The 13,170-nt window shown below is 40.7% G+C and overlaps 1 protein-coding gene across 1 annotated transcript; it reads left to right on the top strand.

The window, feature by feature from the left end:
* The first annotated feature begins 3,730 nt into the window (after nt 1-3,730).
* C1H2orf49 (chromosome 1 C2orf49 homolog) lies at nt 3,731-12,377 on the top strand. Its single transcript, XM_015642175.2, has 4 exons — nt 3,731-3,906; nt 5,765-5,931; nt 8,272-8,644; nt 10,830-12,377. The coding sequence occupies exons 1-4, from the start codon at nt 3,766-3,768 to the stop codon at nt 10,884-10,886; spliced, it is 738 nt and encodes a 245-aa protein (XP_015497661.1). The 5' UTR covers nt 3,731-3,765; the 3' UTR covers nt 10,887-12,377.
* The last annotated feature ends 793 nt before the right edge of the window (nt 12,378-13,170 follow it).

The raw sequence follows: 13,170 nt of genomic DNA, 5'->3' as shown, positions 1-13,170 counted from the left end.
GCCTCGGGGCGCGCTGGGATCCGCCGGCGGCGGGCGGGGGGGGACGCGCCGCTTCCGGTGCGGCGTCGGCCCCGCCCCCAGCCCGCGTCACCGGGCCCGGCAGCGGCGGGAGGCGGCGTCCGGTCACGTGCGGGAAAACCAAAGCTCCGGCCGGGAAAACAGCCCGGGCGCGCCTCGGGGAGCTCTACAACTCTGCAGCCGAGAGACGAGACTAATACAGCTATTTTTAACCTATAGGAGTAGTAAATTATTTATTTATTTACTTACTTACTTACTAATATAAAATAGATACATAAGAGAGTCCAAAGCCTTGGGATATGTATATATACACACAGGTACATATATGAGAGATGCCTTCTTCAGATTCCCAGAAAGTGCCCTCAGTCAAATTTGATTTAGTAATAGTATGTCTCATATCTATTATATGAGACTTATAGTAATGTTATTTGTATACAGTATTTTACATATTGTATAAATCTCATATATTAAAAGAGACTTATACTATTACTATTATGTGTATATATATATATATATATATATATATAACTCTCAACTACTATATGTTAAAAAGACACATTACTTGTTGGTAGAATTGCCGTGTTTAAGTTTAGAGCTTGACATGCCTCAGTGACCTAGGAGGAGGTTAACAAAGCTTGGTGAGAAGGGTGTGCTACTGATAGTGGACACAAAGAATGCAGACTTTATGGGCCACAAAAACATTTGCACAATTCCCAAGATAAGGAAGAAACTAACAAAGCCTGCTCAACCACTCCGCTGAAATCAGCTCCGACTGGGTAGAAGGTAATTCTGGCGGGGAGAGAGCTGTGATCACTGACTCATGACCACCGACCCAAGAGCTCCACTGGCTTAAGAGAAGAGAAAGACTGAGCATGTGGGCTAATTAGCATGAGAAGCGAGGGAATCATTGACCAGTAGAAGACTAATTAATGAAAGAACTATGTAACTTGTAGCCAATGAACATTAGTGTCTTTGTTTGCTAAAATATGTAAAAGGTAAATTTTGATGGTCTTTGTGCTGGCTTTGTGTATTTGCCACCCATCACGTCTTTCTGCACAGAACTGTAAATAATTCAAATATGTCAATTCTCTGTGTGGATTTGCCTCTTGCACACTGGGTGAAAGAAGCTATTTTGGGACAACATATACAGCTAATGAACAAAGTAAAGAGGAATGTATCAGAACTGATGCAAAGCATTCTTTTTCTAACTGTAAAATCTTAAAAAGAAAAATTATGGAAAATGGTACCTGGTTATCATTTATTTAAAATCATGCTATTGCATTAACAATATCTCTAAAATATCTCTAGTACAAAATGCAATAGAATCATTCAACAAATCTATGGAAGCAATATAACTCACTAAAATTCTATTATTTTTGCAGCAGTTGGAAAAGAAACATTACATTTTTATCAGACTGTTTACATTTCATCCCTTTCAGAACTTTACTGTGAGAAGACATGCTTTGGTTAATCAAAGAGGAACTATAGTTTTGGGTACAAATGCCTACAAAGTAAATAGTAACATAAGAAAATCACAGTGCACAAATAATTTGGTTAGCAAGGATATATTTCTGTCAGGCAGAACTTACAAGGTACTTTAGGAAGAGGGAGATGATCTGTGTAATTTACAATAAAGTAATTTCATTAATTGAAATAAGCACCAAAATACAGGCTGAACATTCACCCTAGAAGCTATATTCATTTACAAGATTACTTGAGTTCAGTTGATTTTATGACATAATTGGCTGAAGTGAGAAATGGATGAGAAAATTAAAATAGAACTAGTCTATAGCTGTGTGCCTGCTGGGCACAGAACTATAAAGTTGGTGCTTTGGGCAGCCCTGGCACCCAGCCCTTGCTTCCCCTGGATGCAGGTCCAGTGAAGAGAGAAAAGCACAAAGAAACAAATTGTATATACTGCCAGAAGATACTTCTGAGGAAGCCTTGTGATATAATGTTACTACTTACTTGTACACTTAAATGATTTTTAAATATTGAAAACTTGAATTTATGCCTTTTGAAGTGCTGCATATGTGCAGCTATAATGTGACATACATAATCATGTATCTGCAACTCCTTCCACGTGGATGTACTTTTATTGTGTTACATTGTTGCCTGTGCCTGGCTATTCTGTAAAATGCATCAAGTACTTCAAATTACCTTGTAATTTTATGTTGTAACAAGTACATGGTTATTTACTCTTGTAACCACTTGTAATTCCCTGTTCTGCTTTTAAATATGTAAGTGGGTAACAAACTTCAATGGGCAGGCAGCTATGGTACTTTGGAATTACAAAGCAACTTTTGTTGTTGCCTATCAAGCTGTGCGTGTCACAACTATGGGCGGGACGGAGATCGTGTTTAATTCTGAAGCAAAGTTCTGGCATGCAGCAGCACAAAGCGTTCGTCCTCTTGTATGCTGACAGAAGACAGTAAAATAGATATTCTCCAGGTCCCATGCTATCAGGTGGGCCATGACTTCACCTTACCAGCAAAACCTAACTCGCTCAAGGGCAGAGAAGCCTTACAGAGAAACCCAGACAAGTTAGAGAGCTGTGCAATCACCAGCTGTATGAAGTTTAACAGGGGTGAGTGCTGGATTCTGCACCTGGCATGGGACAACCCTGGATGTATGGAGACTGGGGAACAAGAGGCTGGACAGCAGTGCCATGGAAAGGGACCCGGGGGTCAATGGCAAATTGAACATGAGCCAGCAGTGCCCTGGCAGCCAGGAGGGACAACCCTGTCCTGGGGGCATCAGGCACAGCATGGCCAGTGGGCAAGGGAGGGGATTGTCCTACTCTGCTCTGAGCTGGGACAGCCTCACCTTGAGTTCTTGGTGTCACAATACAAAAAAGACATAAAACTATTGGAAAGCATCCAAAGTAGGGCCATGAAGGTGAAGGGCCTTGAGTAGAAGCTGTATGAGTAGTAGCTGAAGTTATTTTTTCTGTTCAGCCTGGAGAAGACTGAGCTTTTTAAGTCTCTCACCTTATCACAATCTACAGGTTCCTCATGAGGGGCAGACACTGATCTTTCTGGTGATCAGAAACCATAGGAATGGCCTGAAGTCAGGGGAGGTTTAAGTTGGATAAGGAAAACAAAGGTTCTTCACCCAGAGGGTGGCTGGGCACTGGAACAAGCTGCCCAGCAAAGTGGTCACAGCACTGAGTTCAAGAAGCATTTGGAAAACGCTCTCAGACGTGGGGTGTAATACTTGGGACAGTCCTGTGTAGGGTCAGGAGCTGGACTTCGATAATCCTTGCTGATTCAGAATATTCTGTGATTCGGTGGCATTCTGTGCGTTTTCCCTGACCCGCCTGCTCCGCGGAGCGGTGCCGCCCCGGCAGGGCGCATCCCCGCTGTCCCGGCCTTACTGTCCCAGCCCCGCTGTCCCGGCTGTCCCGGCCTCGCTGTCCCGGCTGTCCCGGCCCCGCTGGCCCCGCTGTCCCGGCCCCGCTGTCCCCGCTGGCCCGGCCCGGCTGGCCCGGCTGTCCCTGCTGTCCCCGTTGTCCCGGCCCGGCTGTCCCGGCTGTCCCGGCTGGCCCCGCTGTCCCGGCCCCGCTGTCCCCGCTGTCCCGGCCCCGCTGTCCCTGCTGTCCCGGCCCCGCTGTCCCGGCTGTCCCCGCTGTCCCGGCTGTCCCGCTCCAGCCTGTGACGCCACCGCGGCGCGCGGCTCCCCTGGGAACGCGTTTCCCTCCGCGCGCTGGATTCTGGGAGTCCGGGAAGGGGCCGCCGGGGGAAGAAGATGGCGGCGCAGGGGAAAGCGCGATCGGGCAGCGGCGACTGTGGGGAGGAGGAGCGGGGATCTGGACGCTCGGAGTCGGAGTTGCTGCTGCTGCACCCGGAGCTGCTCTCGGAGGAATTCCTGCGGCTCACCCTGGGGCAGGTGCGTCCGGGGAGCCGGGCCGGGCGGAGCGGCGGCCCCTCAGGCGGGGCGAGGAGAGTCACGGCGCTCAGGGAAGAGCAGGCACCAAGCCGGTGCTCTGGACACCACCAACTCGCAGAGAGGAGGCTCTGACGCGGGAGATGTCTCCGTGTTCGCAAAGGGGCTGTGTTTGAACACCGAGGCTGTTAAACAGCAGTTTGCCCAAATCGGGGCAGCGTCTGCATACAGTAAAACTGGCCATGGAAGGAAGGATGAGCTTTGCACTGTTAAAGTTGCCATGTCCATACGCAGTGTATCCCTGCCTTGGTAGGTCGGTTGGACTTGTTAATCTCCAGAGGTCCCTTCCAACACTAATAATTGTGTGATTCTGGGAGTTAAAGAAATGCAGGCTATGTAATCAGTCAAGCTAATGCTTTAATGTGTAAGCACTGATAGTTGATAATTGAAAAATAGTCGAGTTTGACTGTGAGTTATAAACATTTTAGGACCATACAAAACTTCAGTTGATGTTGTTTGGAATGCTAGTTACTGCCTTGGCTGAAAATTCCAGGTGCATGAAACAATAGAAATCAAAGTTTCAGGGTTGCGTATAAGATCAAAGAATTTTCATATGCCTTTGTGTACTATGCTTTTCATATGTACAGGTTTCAGGCCAACATCAGAAGTCATGAAATGTTGCCAGAATTGGTAGTGGCAGAGGCTTGACCTGCTGTTGGTGACCTTGATTTATAGGATGTTAGTGGAGTTTTTTTCTCATTCCATAAATTTGGCATGAGGTACCAAGAAATATTTGCAGCGTGATACACGATTAGAAAGAAAACTGGTATTCTAACTGATGGTTCCTGGGATCACAGAATAGTTAGGGTTGAAAGGGACCTCTGGAGATTATCTTGTCCAACTCCCCTGCCAAGAGCAGTCAACAAGAGCAGGAACACATCCACGTGGGTTTTGAATGTCTCCAGAGAGGGAGACTCCATTACCTCCCTGGGCAGCTTGTTCCATTGTTCTGCCATCCTTAACCTAAGGAAGTTCTTCCTCATGTTGGCATGAAACTTACCTCCATTATTCTCTGGGAACTGTGGAAGAAAGCACAGCTCTACATCTCAAGGTTTTACTTGCATTACATTCTAGTTGTCTGTTTTTTAGAAGTGTGAAAAAGAGCTCTGGTATTGTAGTTGGATTCAGGGAAGCGTGTTTAAGACTGCATGAAAACATCAGTCATTACCATTATGTCTATCATAACTTTTCCCTTTTTTGGCTGCTGTTTCCCATGGGAAAATGTGCAGTGTTTTGGGTAGAGAGGGGCTGCAGGGTTGACCTGTGTGTGCAAAGGTGAATAACTGCCCAGTGCTGGTCACAGCTGGATCTATATGTCTCTCACACTGTTGAAGAAAGCAGATGATCACATCCCAGAACCTGAAGCAGAGTTGCTCATGGCACCTGTGTTCAAATGTACTTAAGAGAGCAGCAGACACTTTGAGGCAGGAGACTCCAAAGGACACACAGGAAGAGGCACATGAGGAAACCTGTGAAGAAGTGCACTTGCAGGTGGTGGAAAAACAAACCACTATGCACTGACCAAATCATCCAGTGTTTCCCATTGCCTCACTGAAGGGACAGGCTGAGTGTAATCCACACAGAATATGAAGGAAGTTGACAGTAGGAAGGTAGGAGACCAGGCTGTTGTTGGCACTGAGCAATTCATGGCCTTCCCAAACTGATCACCCCAGCCACCCTTTTACTGCTGGAACCCTGGCCTAGTGCAATAGTTTACCATGGATTTTGAGATAAGAAATAATGCCACTCAGATGGTTGAACATATATTTTGTCATAAAAATAACAAGTCTTTTTCCCACAGAAAAATATATTAGTCGAAAATGATGTAAAGATGGACAAAGATGGGCTCACTGATCTCTACATTCAACATGCCATTCCCCTGCCTCAGCGTGACTTGCCAAAAAGTAGATGGGGGAAAATGATGGAAAAGAAAAGACAGCAAAATGACTTGAAAAGTGAGAATAAAAGGTAATTTAGCTTTATTGGGCCAGACTTGGACAATTTAGGGCAATGCATTTAGTTAAATCTTTGCCTGGTGAATGAAGCTTGTAGAGTTTTTGGATATTGTTACAGTTTACAGAGAATGCCATGTTAGTTTGCCAGTGTCAGAAGCGTTAGATTCAACTACTGCAAAAATAGAAAAAGGGGAAGATAATTTTTTTTCTTTTTGTCATTTAAATGTTATCAATGCTATCTAACTTACAGTGCTTCTTTTCACAGAACTGTCTTTTTTACACATCCCCTTTAAGTACTGAAAGGCTTAATAAGGTCTTCCTGGAGCCTTGTCTTCTCCAGGATGAGCAGCCTCAACTATCTCAAGCCTTTCCTTATGATCGTTTTTATGACCCTCCTCTGGAACTGCTCCATGTCCTTCCTCCAGAGGCTCCAGATCTGGATGCAGCACTCCAGCTGTGGTCTTACCAGAGCAGAGTAGGGGTTGCAGAATCACTTCCCTTGACCTGCTAGCCACTGTGCTTTGGAGATGTTTGGCTTTCTGGGCTGCAGGCACACATTGCTGGCTCATGTCCAGCCTCTCATACACCAGCATCCCCAAGTCCTTCTCAGCAGGGCTACTCCCAATCCCTTCACCCCAAGTCTGTATTGATCCCGGGAGTTGGTATTGTTCCTTAATCCCCCAGCGTGTGTTGATAATGAGTTATTGATACATTTCAAAGTACTTTATAATGAGGAGAACGGAAATATTTTTTGTTTCACTGTATAATTACTAATTAATAATAATGTTTGCAGTATGCAAGGAAAGTACTAAAAGCATATTTAACTATTCTTGCTCCTGGACAGGGGTAGGGGTCGGCTAGTCTATCTAGAGTGAGAGGTGCATGCTGCAGCAATTTTGTGTGTCTGTTTCAAAACTAACATTTGTTTTCTGAAAGAAGTATTCCATCTTGTTTTAAAAATCTTTGTTTGTATTTGCCCAGAAAGCAAAATCATCTTCAAAAGTTTGTTTTATTGAATCTCTTCAGTCAACCATCCCCCTGTCCAAGACCTTGACATGTGATATGCATGAGTGGTGTTCTGATACATTCAACAGTAAATCCTAAGGAAAGGTGGATGGAAATTCCTGTAGTTTTTCAGTATTACAGCTTGTTGATGTCTTGAGTCTTTTTTAGCTTTACTGAGGTTTCTAACTGTGAAGAGCTAACCAAATTCCTTCAAGTGATTTGGGGTATTTTTAGGTGTTTTTTTAGTTTTTTTTTTTTAACTGTAGCTGTGGCTAAAACACTGAACTGTGTTTTGTCAGGTTTATTTTCCATGTGCATAAGAGGTTATAGTACCTCAGTTTGTTTACATCTGTAGACTTGAGGATCGAACTGTGAGGTTAGTGTTTGGGTAGGAAACTGTTAGTGTGCTGAAATAGGTGCAAAAGAGCTTTTTATCAAAAATGCAAACTGAAGTTTTTTAACAGGAATATTATATCTCTTAATGGTGGTTTGGGTTTTATATTTGTTAAATGTGAACTTTGTCATTATTGAGCATTGCATTTTTAAAACTCTGAATTCATATAGTGTGAATTATATTAACTTTGTACTTTATTTCTTCTCAGTCAAGATGTTTTCTGATAATACTGTTTTGATATTAGCTTGTTAGTATTCCTTTTCATTCAGTATTGGTGACTAAACTGGCCTGCTCTGACTACACATAGGCTTGAAGACACAAACTATTAAAAAAATGTCACTAAATCTACTTAGGGTTCCTGCTCAAAGAAATCTTATTTTAAAAAGGTGTGGGATTTTTGTGTAATGTTTTTCATTCCTTGGCTAACAATTTTTTGGACTTACCTTAACATTACGATTTTGACTAAGAGTGGAAATAGCAAAATTTAGACTTATCAGAATATGAGATGCTATTCCTAGAGGTAAGGCAGGACACCCTTTCTTAAATGCTCATAACTTGAAATACTTAACACTTATTATCTCTGTAGTTATCTCCAGAACAGCTACAGTGATAGAAGCTTAGTGCCTGTGGTTGTACAACTGTAATTGTCTGCTTAGATAGTTCCTCACACAACTCTTCTCGCTGAGAAACACTGCTCCTCACACAGCCCCCTGTGCCTTTATATTTTGGAAGTGACTTTTACTGCTTTTTATTTTTATTTATGTATATGTAAGTGTATATAAATATATTTATTTTTATTTAAGTTTGCAGCATCTCAGAGTTTAATATTAATATTTTGGGATATATATTTACTTTAAGTAGGATAAAATTAATTTTTGCTACTCATGTCATGGATACACTATTTTTTGATCACCTAACCTATGTTTCTGAGAATGTTATGATTTGTGTTTTCAGTGTTACAACAGTGGAAGGTTTAAGGAAACGGCCATTAATTGTATTTGATGGCAATTCAACAAGTACAAGCATAAAGGTGAAGAAGACGGAGAACGGAGCTGCCGATCGCCTGAAGCCTCCTCCAGCTGGAAGCACCACCAACACAGTTAGAAGATTATCAGTTCCTTCAAATGCCTCAACATACATTTCAGCTTCCAGTTTGTCAGAGGATGCTAAACAGGGCATAAGGAATAATGAGGCTCACCAGAACAATATTTCAAAGACTGACAGTGGTGTGTTGACTGGTCTGAAGGTTTACCCTTTGTCTCCAGTAGCAGGAACTACTGTTGTGAAGTTAAAGAGGTCTGTTCCAAAAGAGGAATCTGATTTGCCGGTATGTTTGTGCAGTATCTTGTTTTGCAGCTTTTTTTTTTTTGTTTCTGAATGAGATTTACAGGAGCCAAAGTTAGAGCTTTGCAAGCGTTTTCAGGATGATTTTATTTTGGAGTAATAATTGAGTGATTAGAAACAGATAAAAATGTAGCTAGTTTGGGAAATATCAGAATGAAAGAAATTTATTCTTGTCAATAAGAGGCTTCTGTGTAGGTAGTGGCACTGAGTGTAGCTGCCAGATGGGGTCAAAGAATAGTGGTTAGTTTTGACAATGGTGTGATTACAGGGCTTGTCAGTGAGCAAGGAGCAATGGGCCATCTCTTAAAAACATGCCACAATATAGGGATAGGTCTTAACACTTGTGTTGTATTCCTTCATGATACAAATGAAGATGTTCTCACATTTCCACTGGAATACGGGAATATTTGGAATAAATGTGGGCTTCAAAGGAAGAAATAGAAATATCTGTTCTCAGTTGAACTGCAGGGGGAGCTTTAGATATACAGTGTGCAGTTACATTGACTAGAATTTTCGCAAGACATGACACTGAACTTTGTTTTCTCAATATTGCCTCATGAGATGCAATAGAACATTAATATTAATTAATAAAATTATTAATATTAATAAATAAAATAATAATGTATTATTTCCTTTAAGGAAAGAATGCAGATAATATTCTGCTGTGTGGATTGGTACATTCCATCAGACTTCTGTTAAACACAAGTACCAAAATACATGACTGTTGTGAAAGATAGCTTTAGCAGCTTTTAAAAGAATCATGGCTGAGGCTCTGAATGGAATTTATGCTTGAGAGGTGTGCTTCCTACTACCAGTATTACTAACTTCTTTCAGTGTTTAAAACTCTTCCAAGTATTATTGGTCAGATCTGAACCTACAGAGCTTTTGAAACTTGTTTAGTATATACCTCACAACTTCTTTGTATTTAATTTAAATGTTTTGTAGGCACAATGATGGCATTTTTAAGCACCACTGTATGACTGACACTCAGAAACTATGGCCTTTGACATTTGACTTTCTACATTAGCAACGGTTTAGGTTGTTCCAGTTAATACCTGTGAGTTCAGTCATCCCTTGGTTGATGCTGGTCAAACGTGAAGTTAGGCAGGTGTGTTCTATGGATGTTAGTCTACCATCTGAAGTTAAAGAATGTGCTATTGAATAGTAAGTGATGCTGTCAGGAAGAATCAGTGTACTTGGCAGATGCTGTAAACCTGATCTATTTTTAGTGTAGTGACAGTAAAGACAGTTGTGGCTCCAAGCAAGTCATTGTTCCTTGACTTTAAAGAAAACTGTAATGAATAGCACAGAACTATCCCTGTTATCTTTGGGTCTAATTCCCTTAAATCTTTCAGTGGTTGTAGTCCACAGGATTCCTGTAAGTAAACGAACACTGAAAGTCTTTTAAAAGAGAAGAGAGACCTCTAGATTGTGCTCCTCAAAGTAGTGTGTTGCAGTATGTCCTTGAAAACCTGTCTTTACTCTGTTTATGTGAACTATTAAAGCTCTAATTTCTCAGATTTTTTAATTATTATTTTAGATGGTGAAAGGGAATTATTTCACCACTTCATCTGCCATGCTTTGCTTTGAGATTTCTTGATTTTTGCAGGTTTCTTTGGGGAGAGGGACTTGAAAGATTAACTAATCTGAGGCTTTGGCAATTATTTCTCTTCTTTTTATCCAGGTCATTACAAAGGAAGACCAAATTTTCTTTTTCTTTTTTTTTTTAATGTTTTTACTATTTGACAATAGCAAATTGGTTTCCTAGTTGTGTATTTGAGGATTTTTCCTTACACAGTTCCATTTCAACATATACTTCAACAAGTATTTTAAGAAGACAACCTGAAATAACTTCAGAAGTATATTTTGAAACTCCAATATGGACCCGTTTCTAAGCTGCATAACTGAAAGAATTTTTTTAATGTTTAAGAATATTTAATTGTAGGTTGCTGAAAACCATAACACATGTATGATTTGCAGGTAGTTAAATTCATAGGCTCTATTTTCACCAAAGAAGTTCTGTGATATTTAGCTTTCTCCACAAGATGGCAATAGAAAGCTGTTGTAGTAGCCTGTAGCTGAATACTGTAATAGTACCAGATTGAAATATGTAGATTCCTATTTGCACAATATCTCTGAGAATAATTTTATATTTTCTTGTGTTCCAGAATGACCTAAAGCCTTCAGAAGCAAAGAAGAAAATCCAACATGTTACATGGCCATGAAGTAGCTAATGGTGCTTGAAACATAAATATTGCTTCCATATTTTCAGATAGGTCATATTAAAACAGTTTAAATAAAATGGTTTTAAGATTTACAAACTTACAGAGATTCAGATTGCTGTGAAGTTTTAATAAGTTTAACTTTAATAAGTTTAACTTTAATAAGTTTGCAACAGTTTCCTGTTGCAAAGCTGGAATCACTATCACCAGTCACCTTAAAAGTATCCACTCTTGAAAGCAGTTAATTACTTCTTTAAAAGGTAATGATATTACACTATGCTAAACCCCCCCACTCTTAGTTTTCAAGATTATTATAGTTCATCTCCTCCATGTCACTGTGATTCACACGTTGTTTCACTAAGATTCAGTTTTATTCCACATCTGGTTAAATAGTTAAAATAGCTATTGAAATTTAGAGTGATCTCTAGAGCCTTCTTTAAAAAGGTAATTAATTTAGGTGAGAAAACTGGCCATTCTGCTGATAATTTTTTTTTCCTCTTTGTTGCACAGGAGTGTAGAATTTGCAGTGCAAGTTAGGTTGGTAATAAGAGATGAACTATTTTAACAGCATTACTTCAAATTGAAGTTTCTCTTGATATATGAAACAAGGAATGCACAGATGGAAATTTGTGATTAGACTGTTTGACATGAAACTTCGAGAGGAAGTAGTGAATGGATTAGTGCCATGTTCTCTTAAGTACACAGGCATATTTTATACATGCATAAGTGTAAAAATCTGCCAATGTAGCAAATTTGATTGTTTTCCTGGTTACAATCATGATTATAAAATATGGGGGAAACCAGTGGACTGCAGACCAGTGTTTTGTCAGCTTACAGACAGTTGGAGAGGGACATAAATAGGAAGACAGAAGTACCTTGAGAGATTAACACATGTAATTGCACTCCAGAAAAAAAAACCCACAAACCTGTTTTCCCTTTGATAATTTAAGATGGATTTTGATTTTCTGTGAAATTTGGTGTTTTCTCTGGTATATTGGTAGTGCCTCACAGGGCAAAAATCCAATTAAGTTGGTGTAAACATTTTTATTAAAACTCATTGGCTCAGAGTGAAGCCAGTTTAGATCAGTTTTAGATATGGATGGTAAATAAGAATAATAACAATGCTCCAAGACTTGGTAAAACAAAAAAAGAATCAGCTTCTTAATCCATTTAGTTAACCCAGTAAAAGAAGCTTGGTAGTGATCTGAAAACTCGTTTACATTTTTAACACTGGTTTATATTGAAACCAAAAACTAGCTTAGTTCTTTACAGAAGTTCTCCATTCACTGTTATGATATAAAAGGCACTTCTTGAATGCTGTAAAATGGTAAAAATGTGTGTTTTGAAATGGTGTGCTCCTTCCCTTTTACTAAACACTTGTGCAGTTTTTGTACTTGAGTACAGCAAACTTTAATGTAATGTACATTTTGTATGTAAAGACTTGTCTTTTAAGTAGCCTTATCCTATTTAAATAAATTAAAAGCAAACAAAACAGTGCTGCCTTGTTTTTGAGAGGTAATTAAGCTGTTCATTTTATACAGTTATATTTCAGTGGACTTGAAGTGATCAGCACTCAGAGGGTAAAATGGTCAGTAGCTGCTTTGCAGCTGTAGCAGCAGTTAGTATCATGTGAAATGCTGTTTTTTGCACTTGTGCAACAGTTTGATGGTAATTTTGGTTTTGGCTGGATTCTTGTCAGTGGTCTAGAGTCAGGGATGTATTTTGTGTTCTTCCAGTTGATGGGAGCATGTGTGTGTTGGTATATGTTAAGGAGGGATATGCAGAATTGCACTGGAATAATAGCATGATGCTGCTCTTGCGTGGTAGCAGTCCTGTTTCCAGGAGGAAAGGCTGGGATGCTTTCCAGCCTTGTCATGTTTCACCGACCTTCCCCCAAAGCTGGGGCCATTTTGCCATCTGCTGTACTACTTGGGAGGCAAGGTACAAGCTGTGCTGCTCCTACTGCCTTAGAATCATCAGGGTTGGTAAATACTTCCAAGATCATCAAGTCCAACCTTCAGCTGAATTCCACATGCACATTAAGTTGTATCACAAAGCGCCGGGTCTGCGTGTTTTTTGAATACTTCCAAAGATGGTGGGTGACTCCACCATTCCCTGGGAGCCTGTTTTACCACATCCAATCAAGAAAATTTTCCTAGTACCTGGCCTGACCTTCCCTTATCAAAATCTGAGGCTGTTTCCCCTTGTCTTATCACAAGCTGCCTGAGAGAAAGAGGCCAAGCCCCACATTGCTATGATCTCCTTTTAGGCAGTTGTACACCTCAGC

This window comes from Parus major, chromosome 1, assembly GCF_001522545.3.
Source record: "Parus major isolate Abel chromosome 1, Parus_major1.1, whole genome shotgun sequence".
NCBI lineage: Eukaryota > Metazoa > Chordata > Aves > Passeriformes > Paridae > Parus > Parus major.
This window is presented reverse-complemented; position numbering and strand designations above follow the sequence as displayed.

Coding starts and splice junctions, on each gene's coding strand:
- C1H2orf49 (XM_015642175.2), top strand. CDS start 3,766: ATGGCGGCGCAGGGGAAAGCGCGATCGGGCAGCGGCGACTGTGGGGAG. Junction 5,932..8,271: donor TTGAAAAGTGAGAATAAAAG/GTAATTTAGCTT, acceptor TTGTGTTTTCAG/TGTTACAACAGTGGAAGGTT. Junction 8,645..10,829: donor AAGAGGAATCTGATTTGCCG/GTATGTTTGTGC, acceptor CTTGTGTTCCAG/AATGACCTAAAGCCTTCAGA.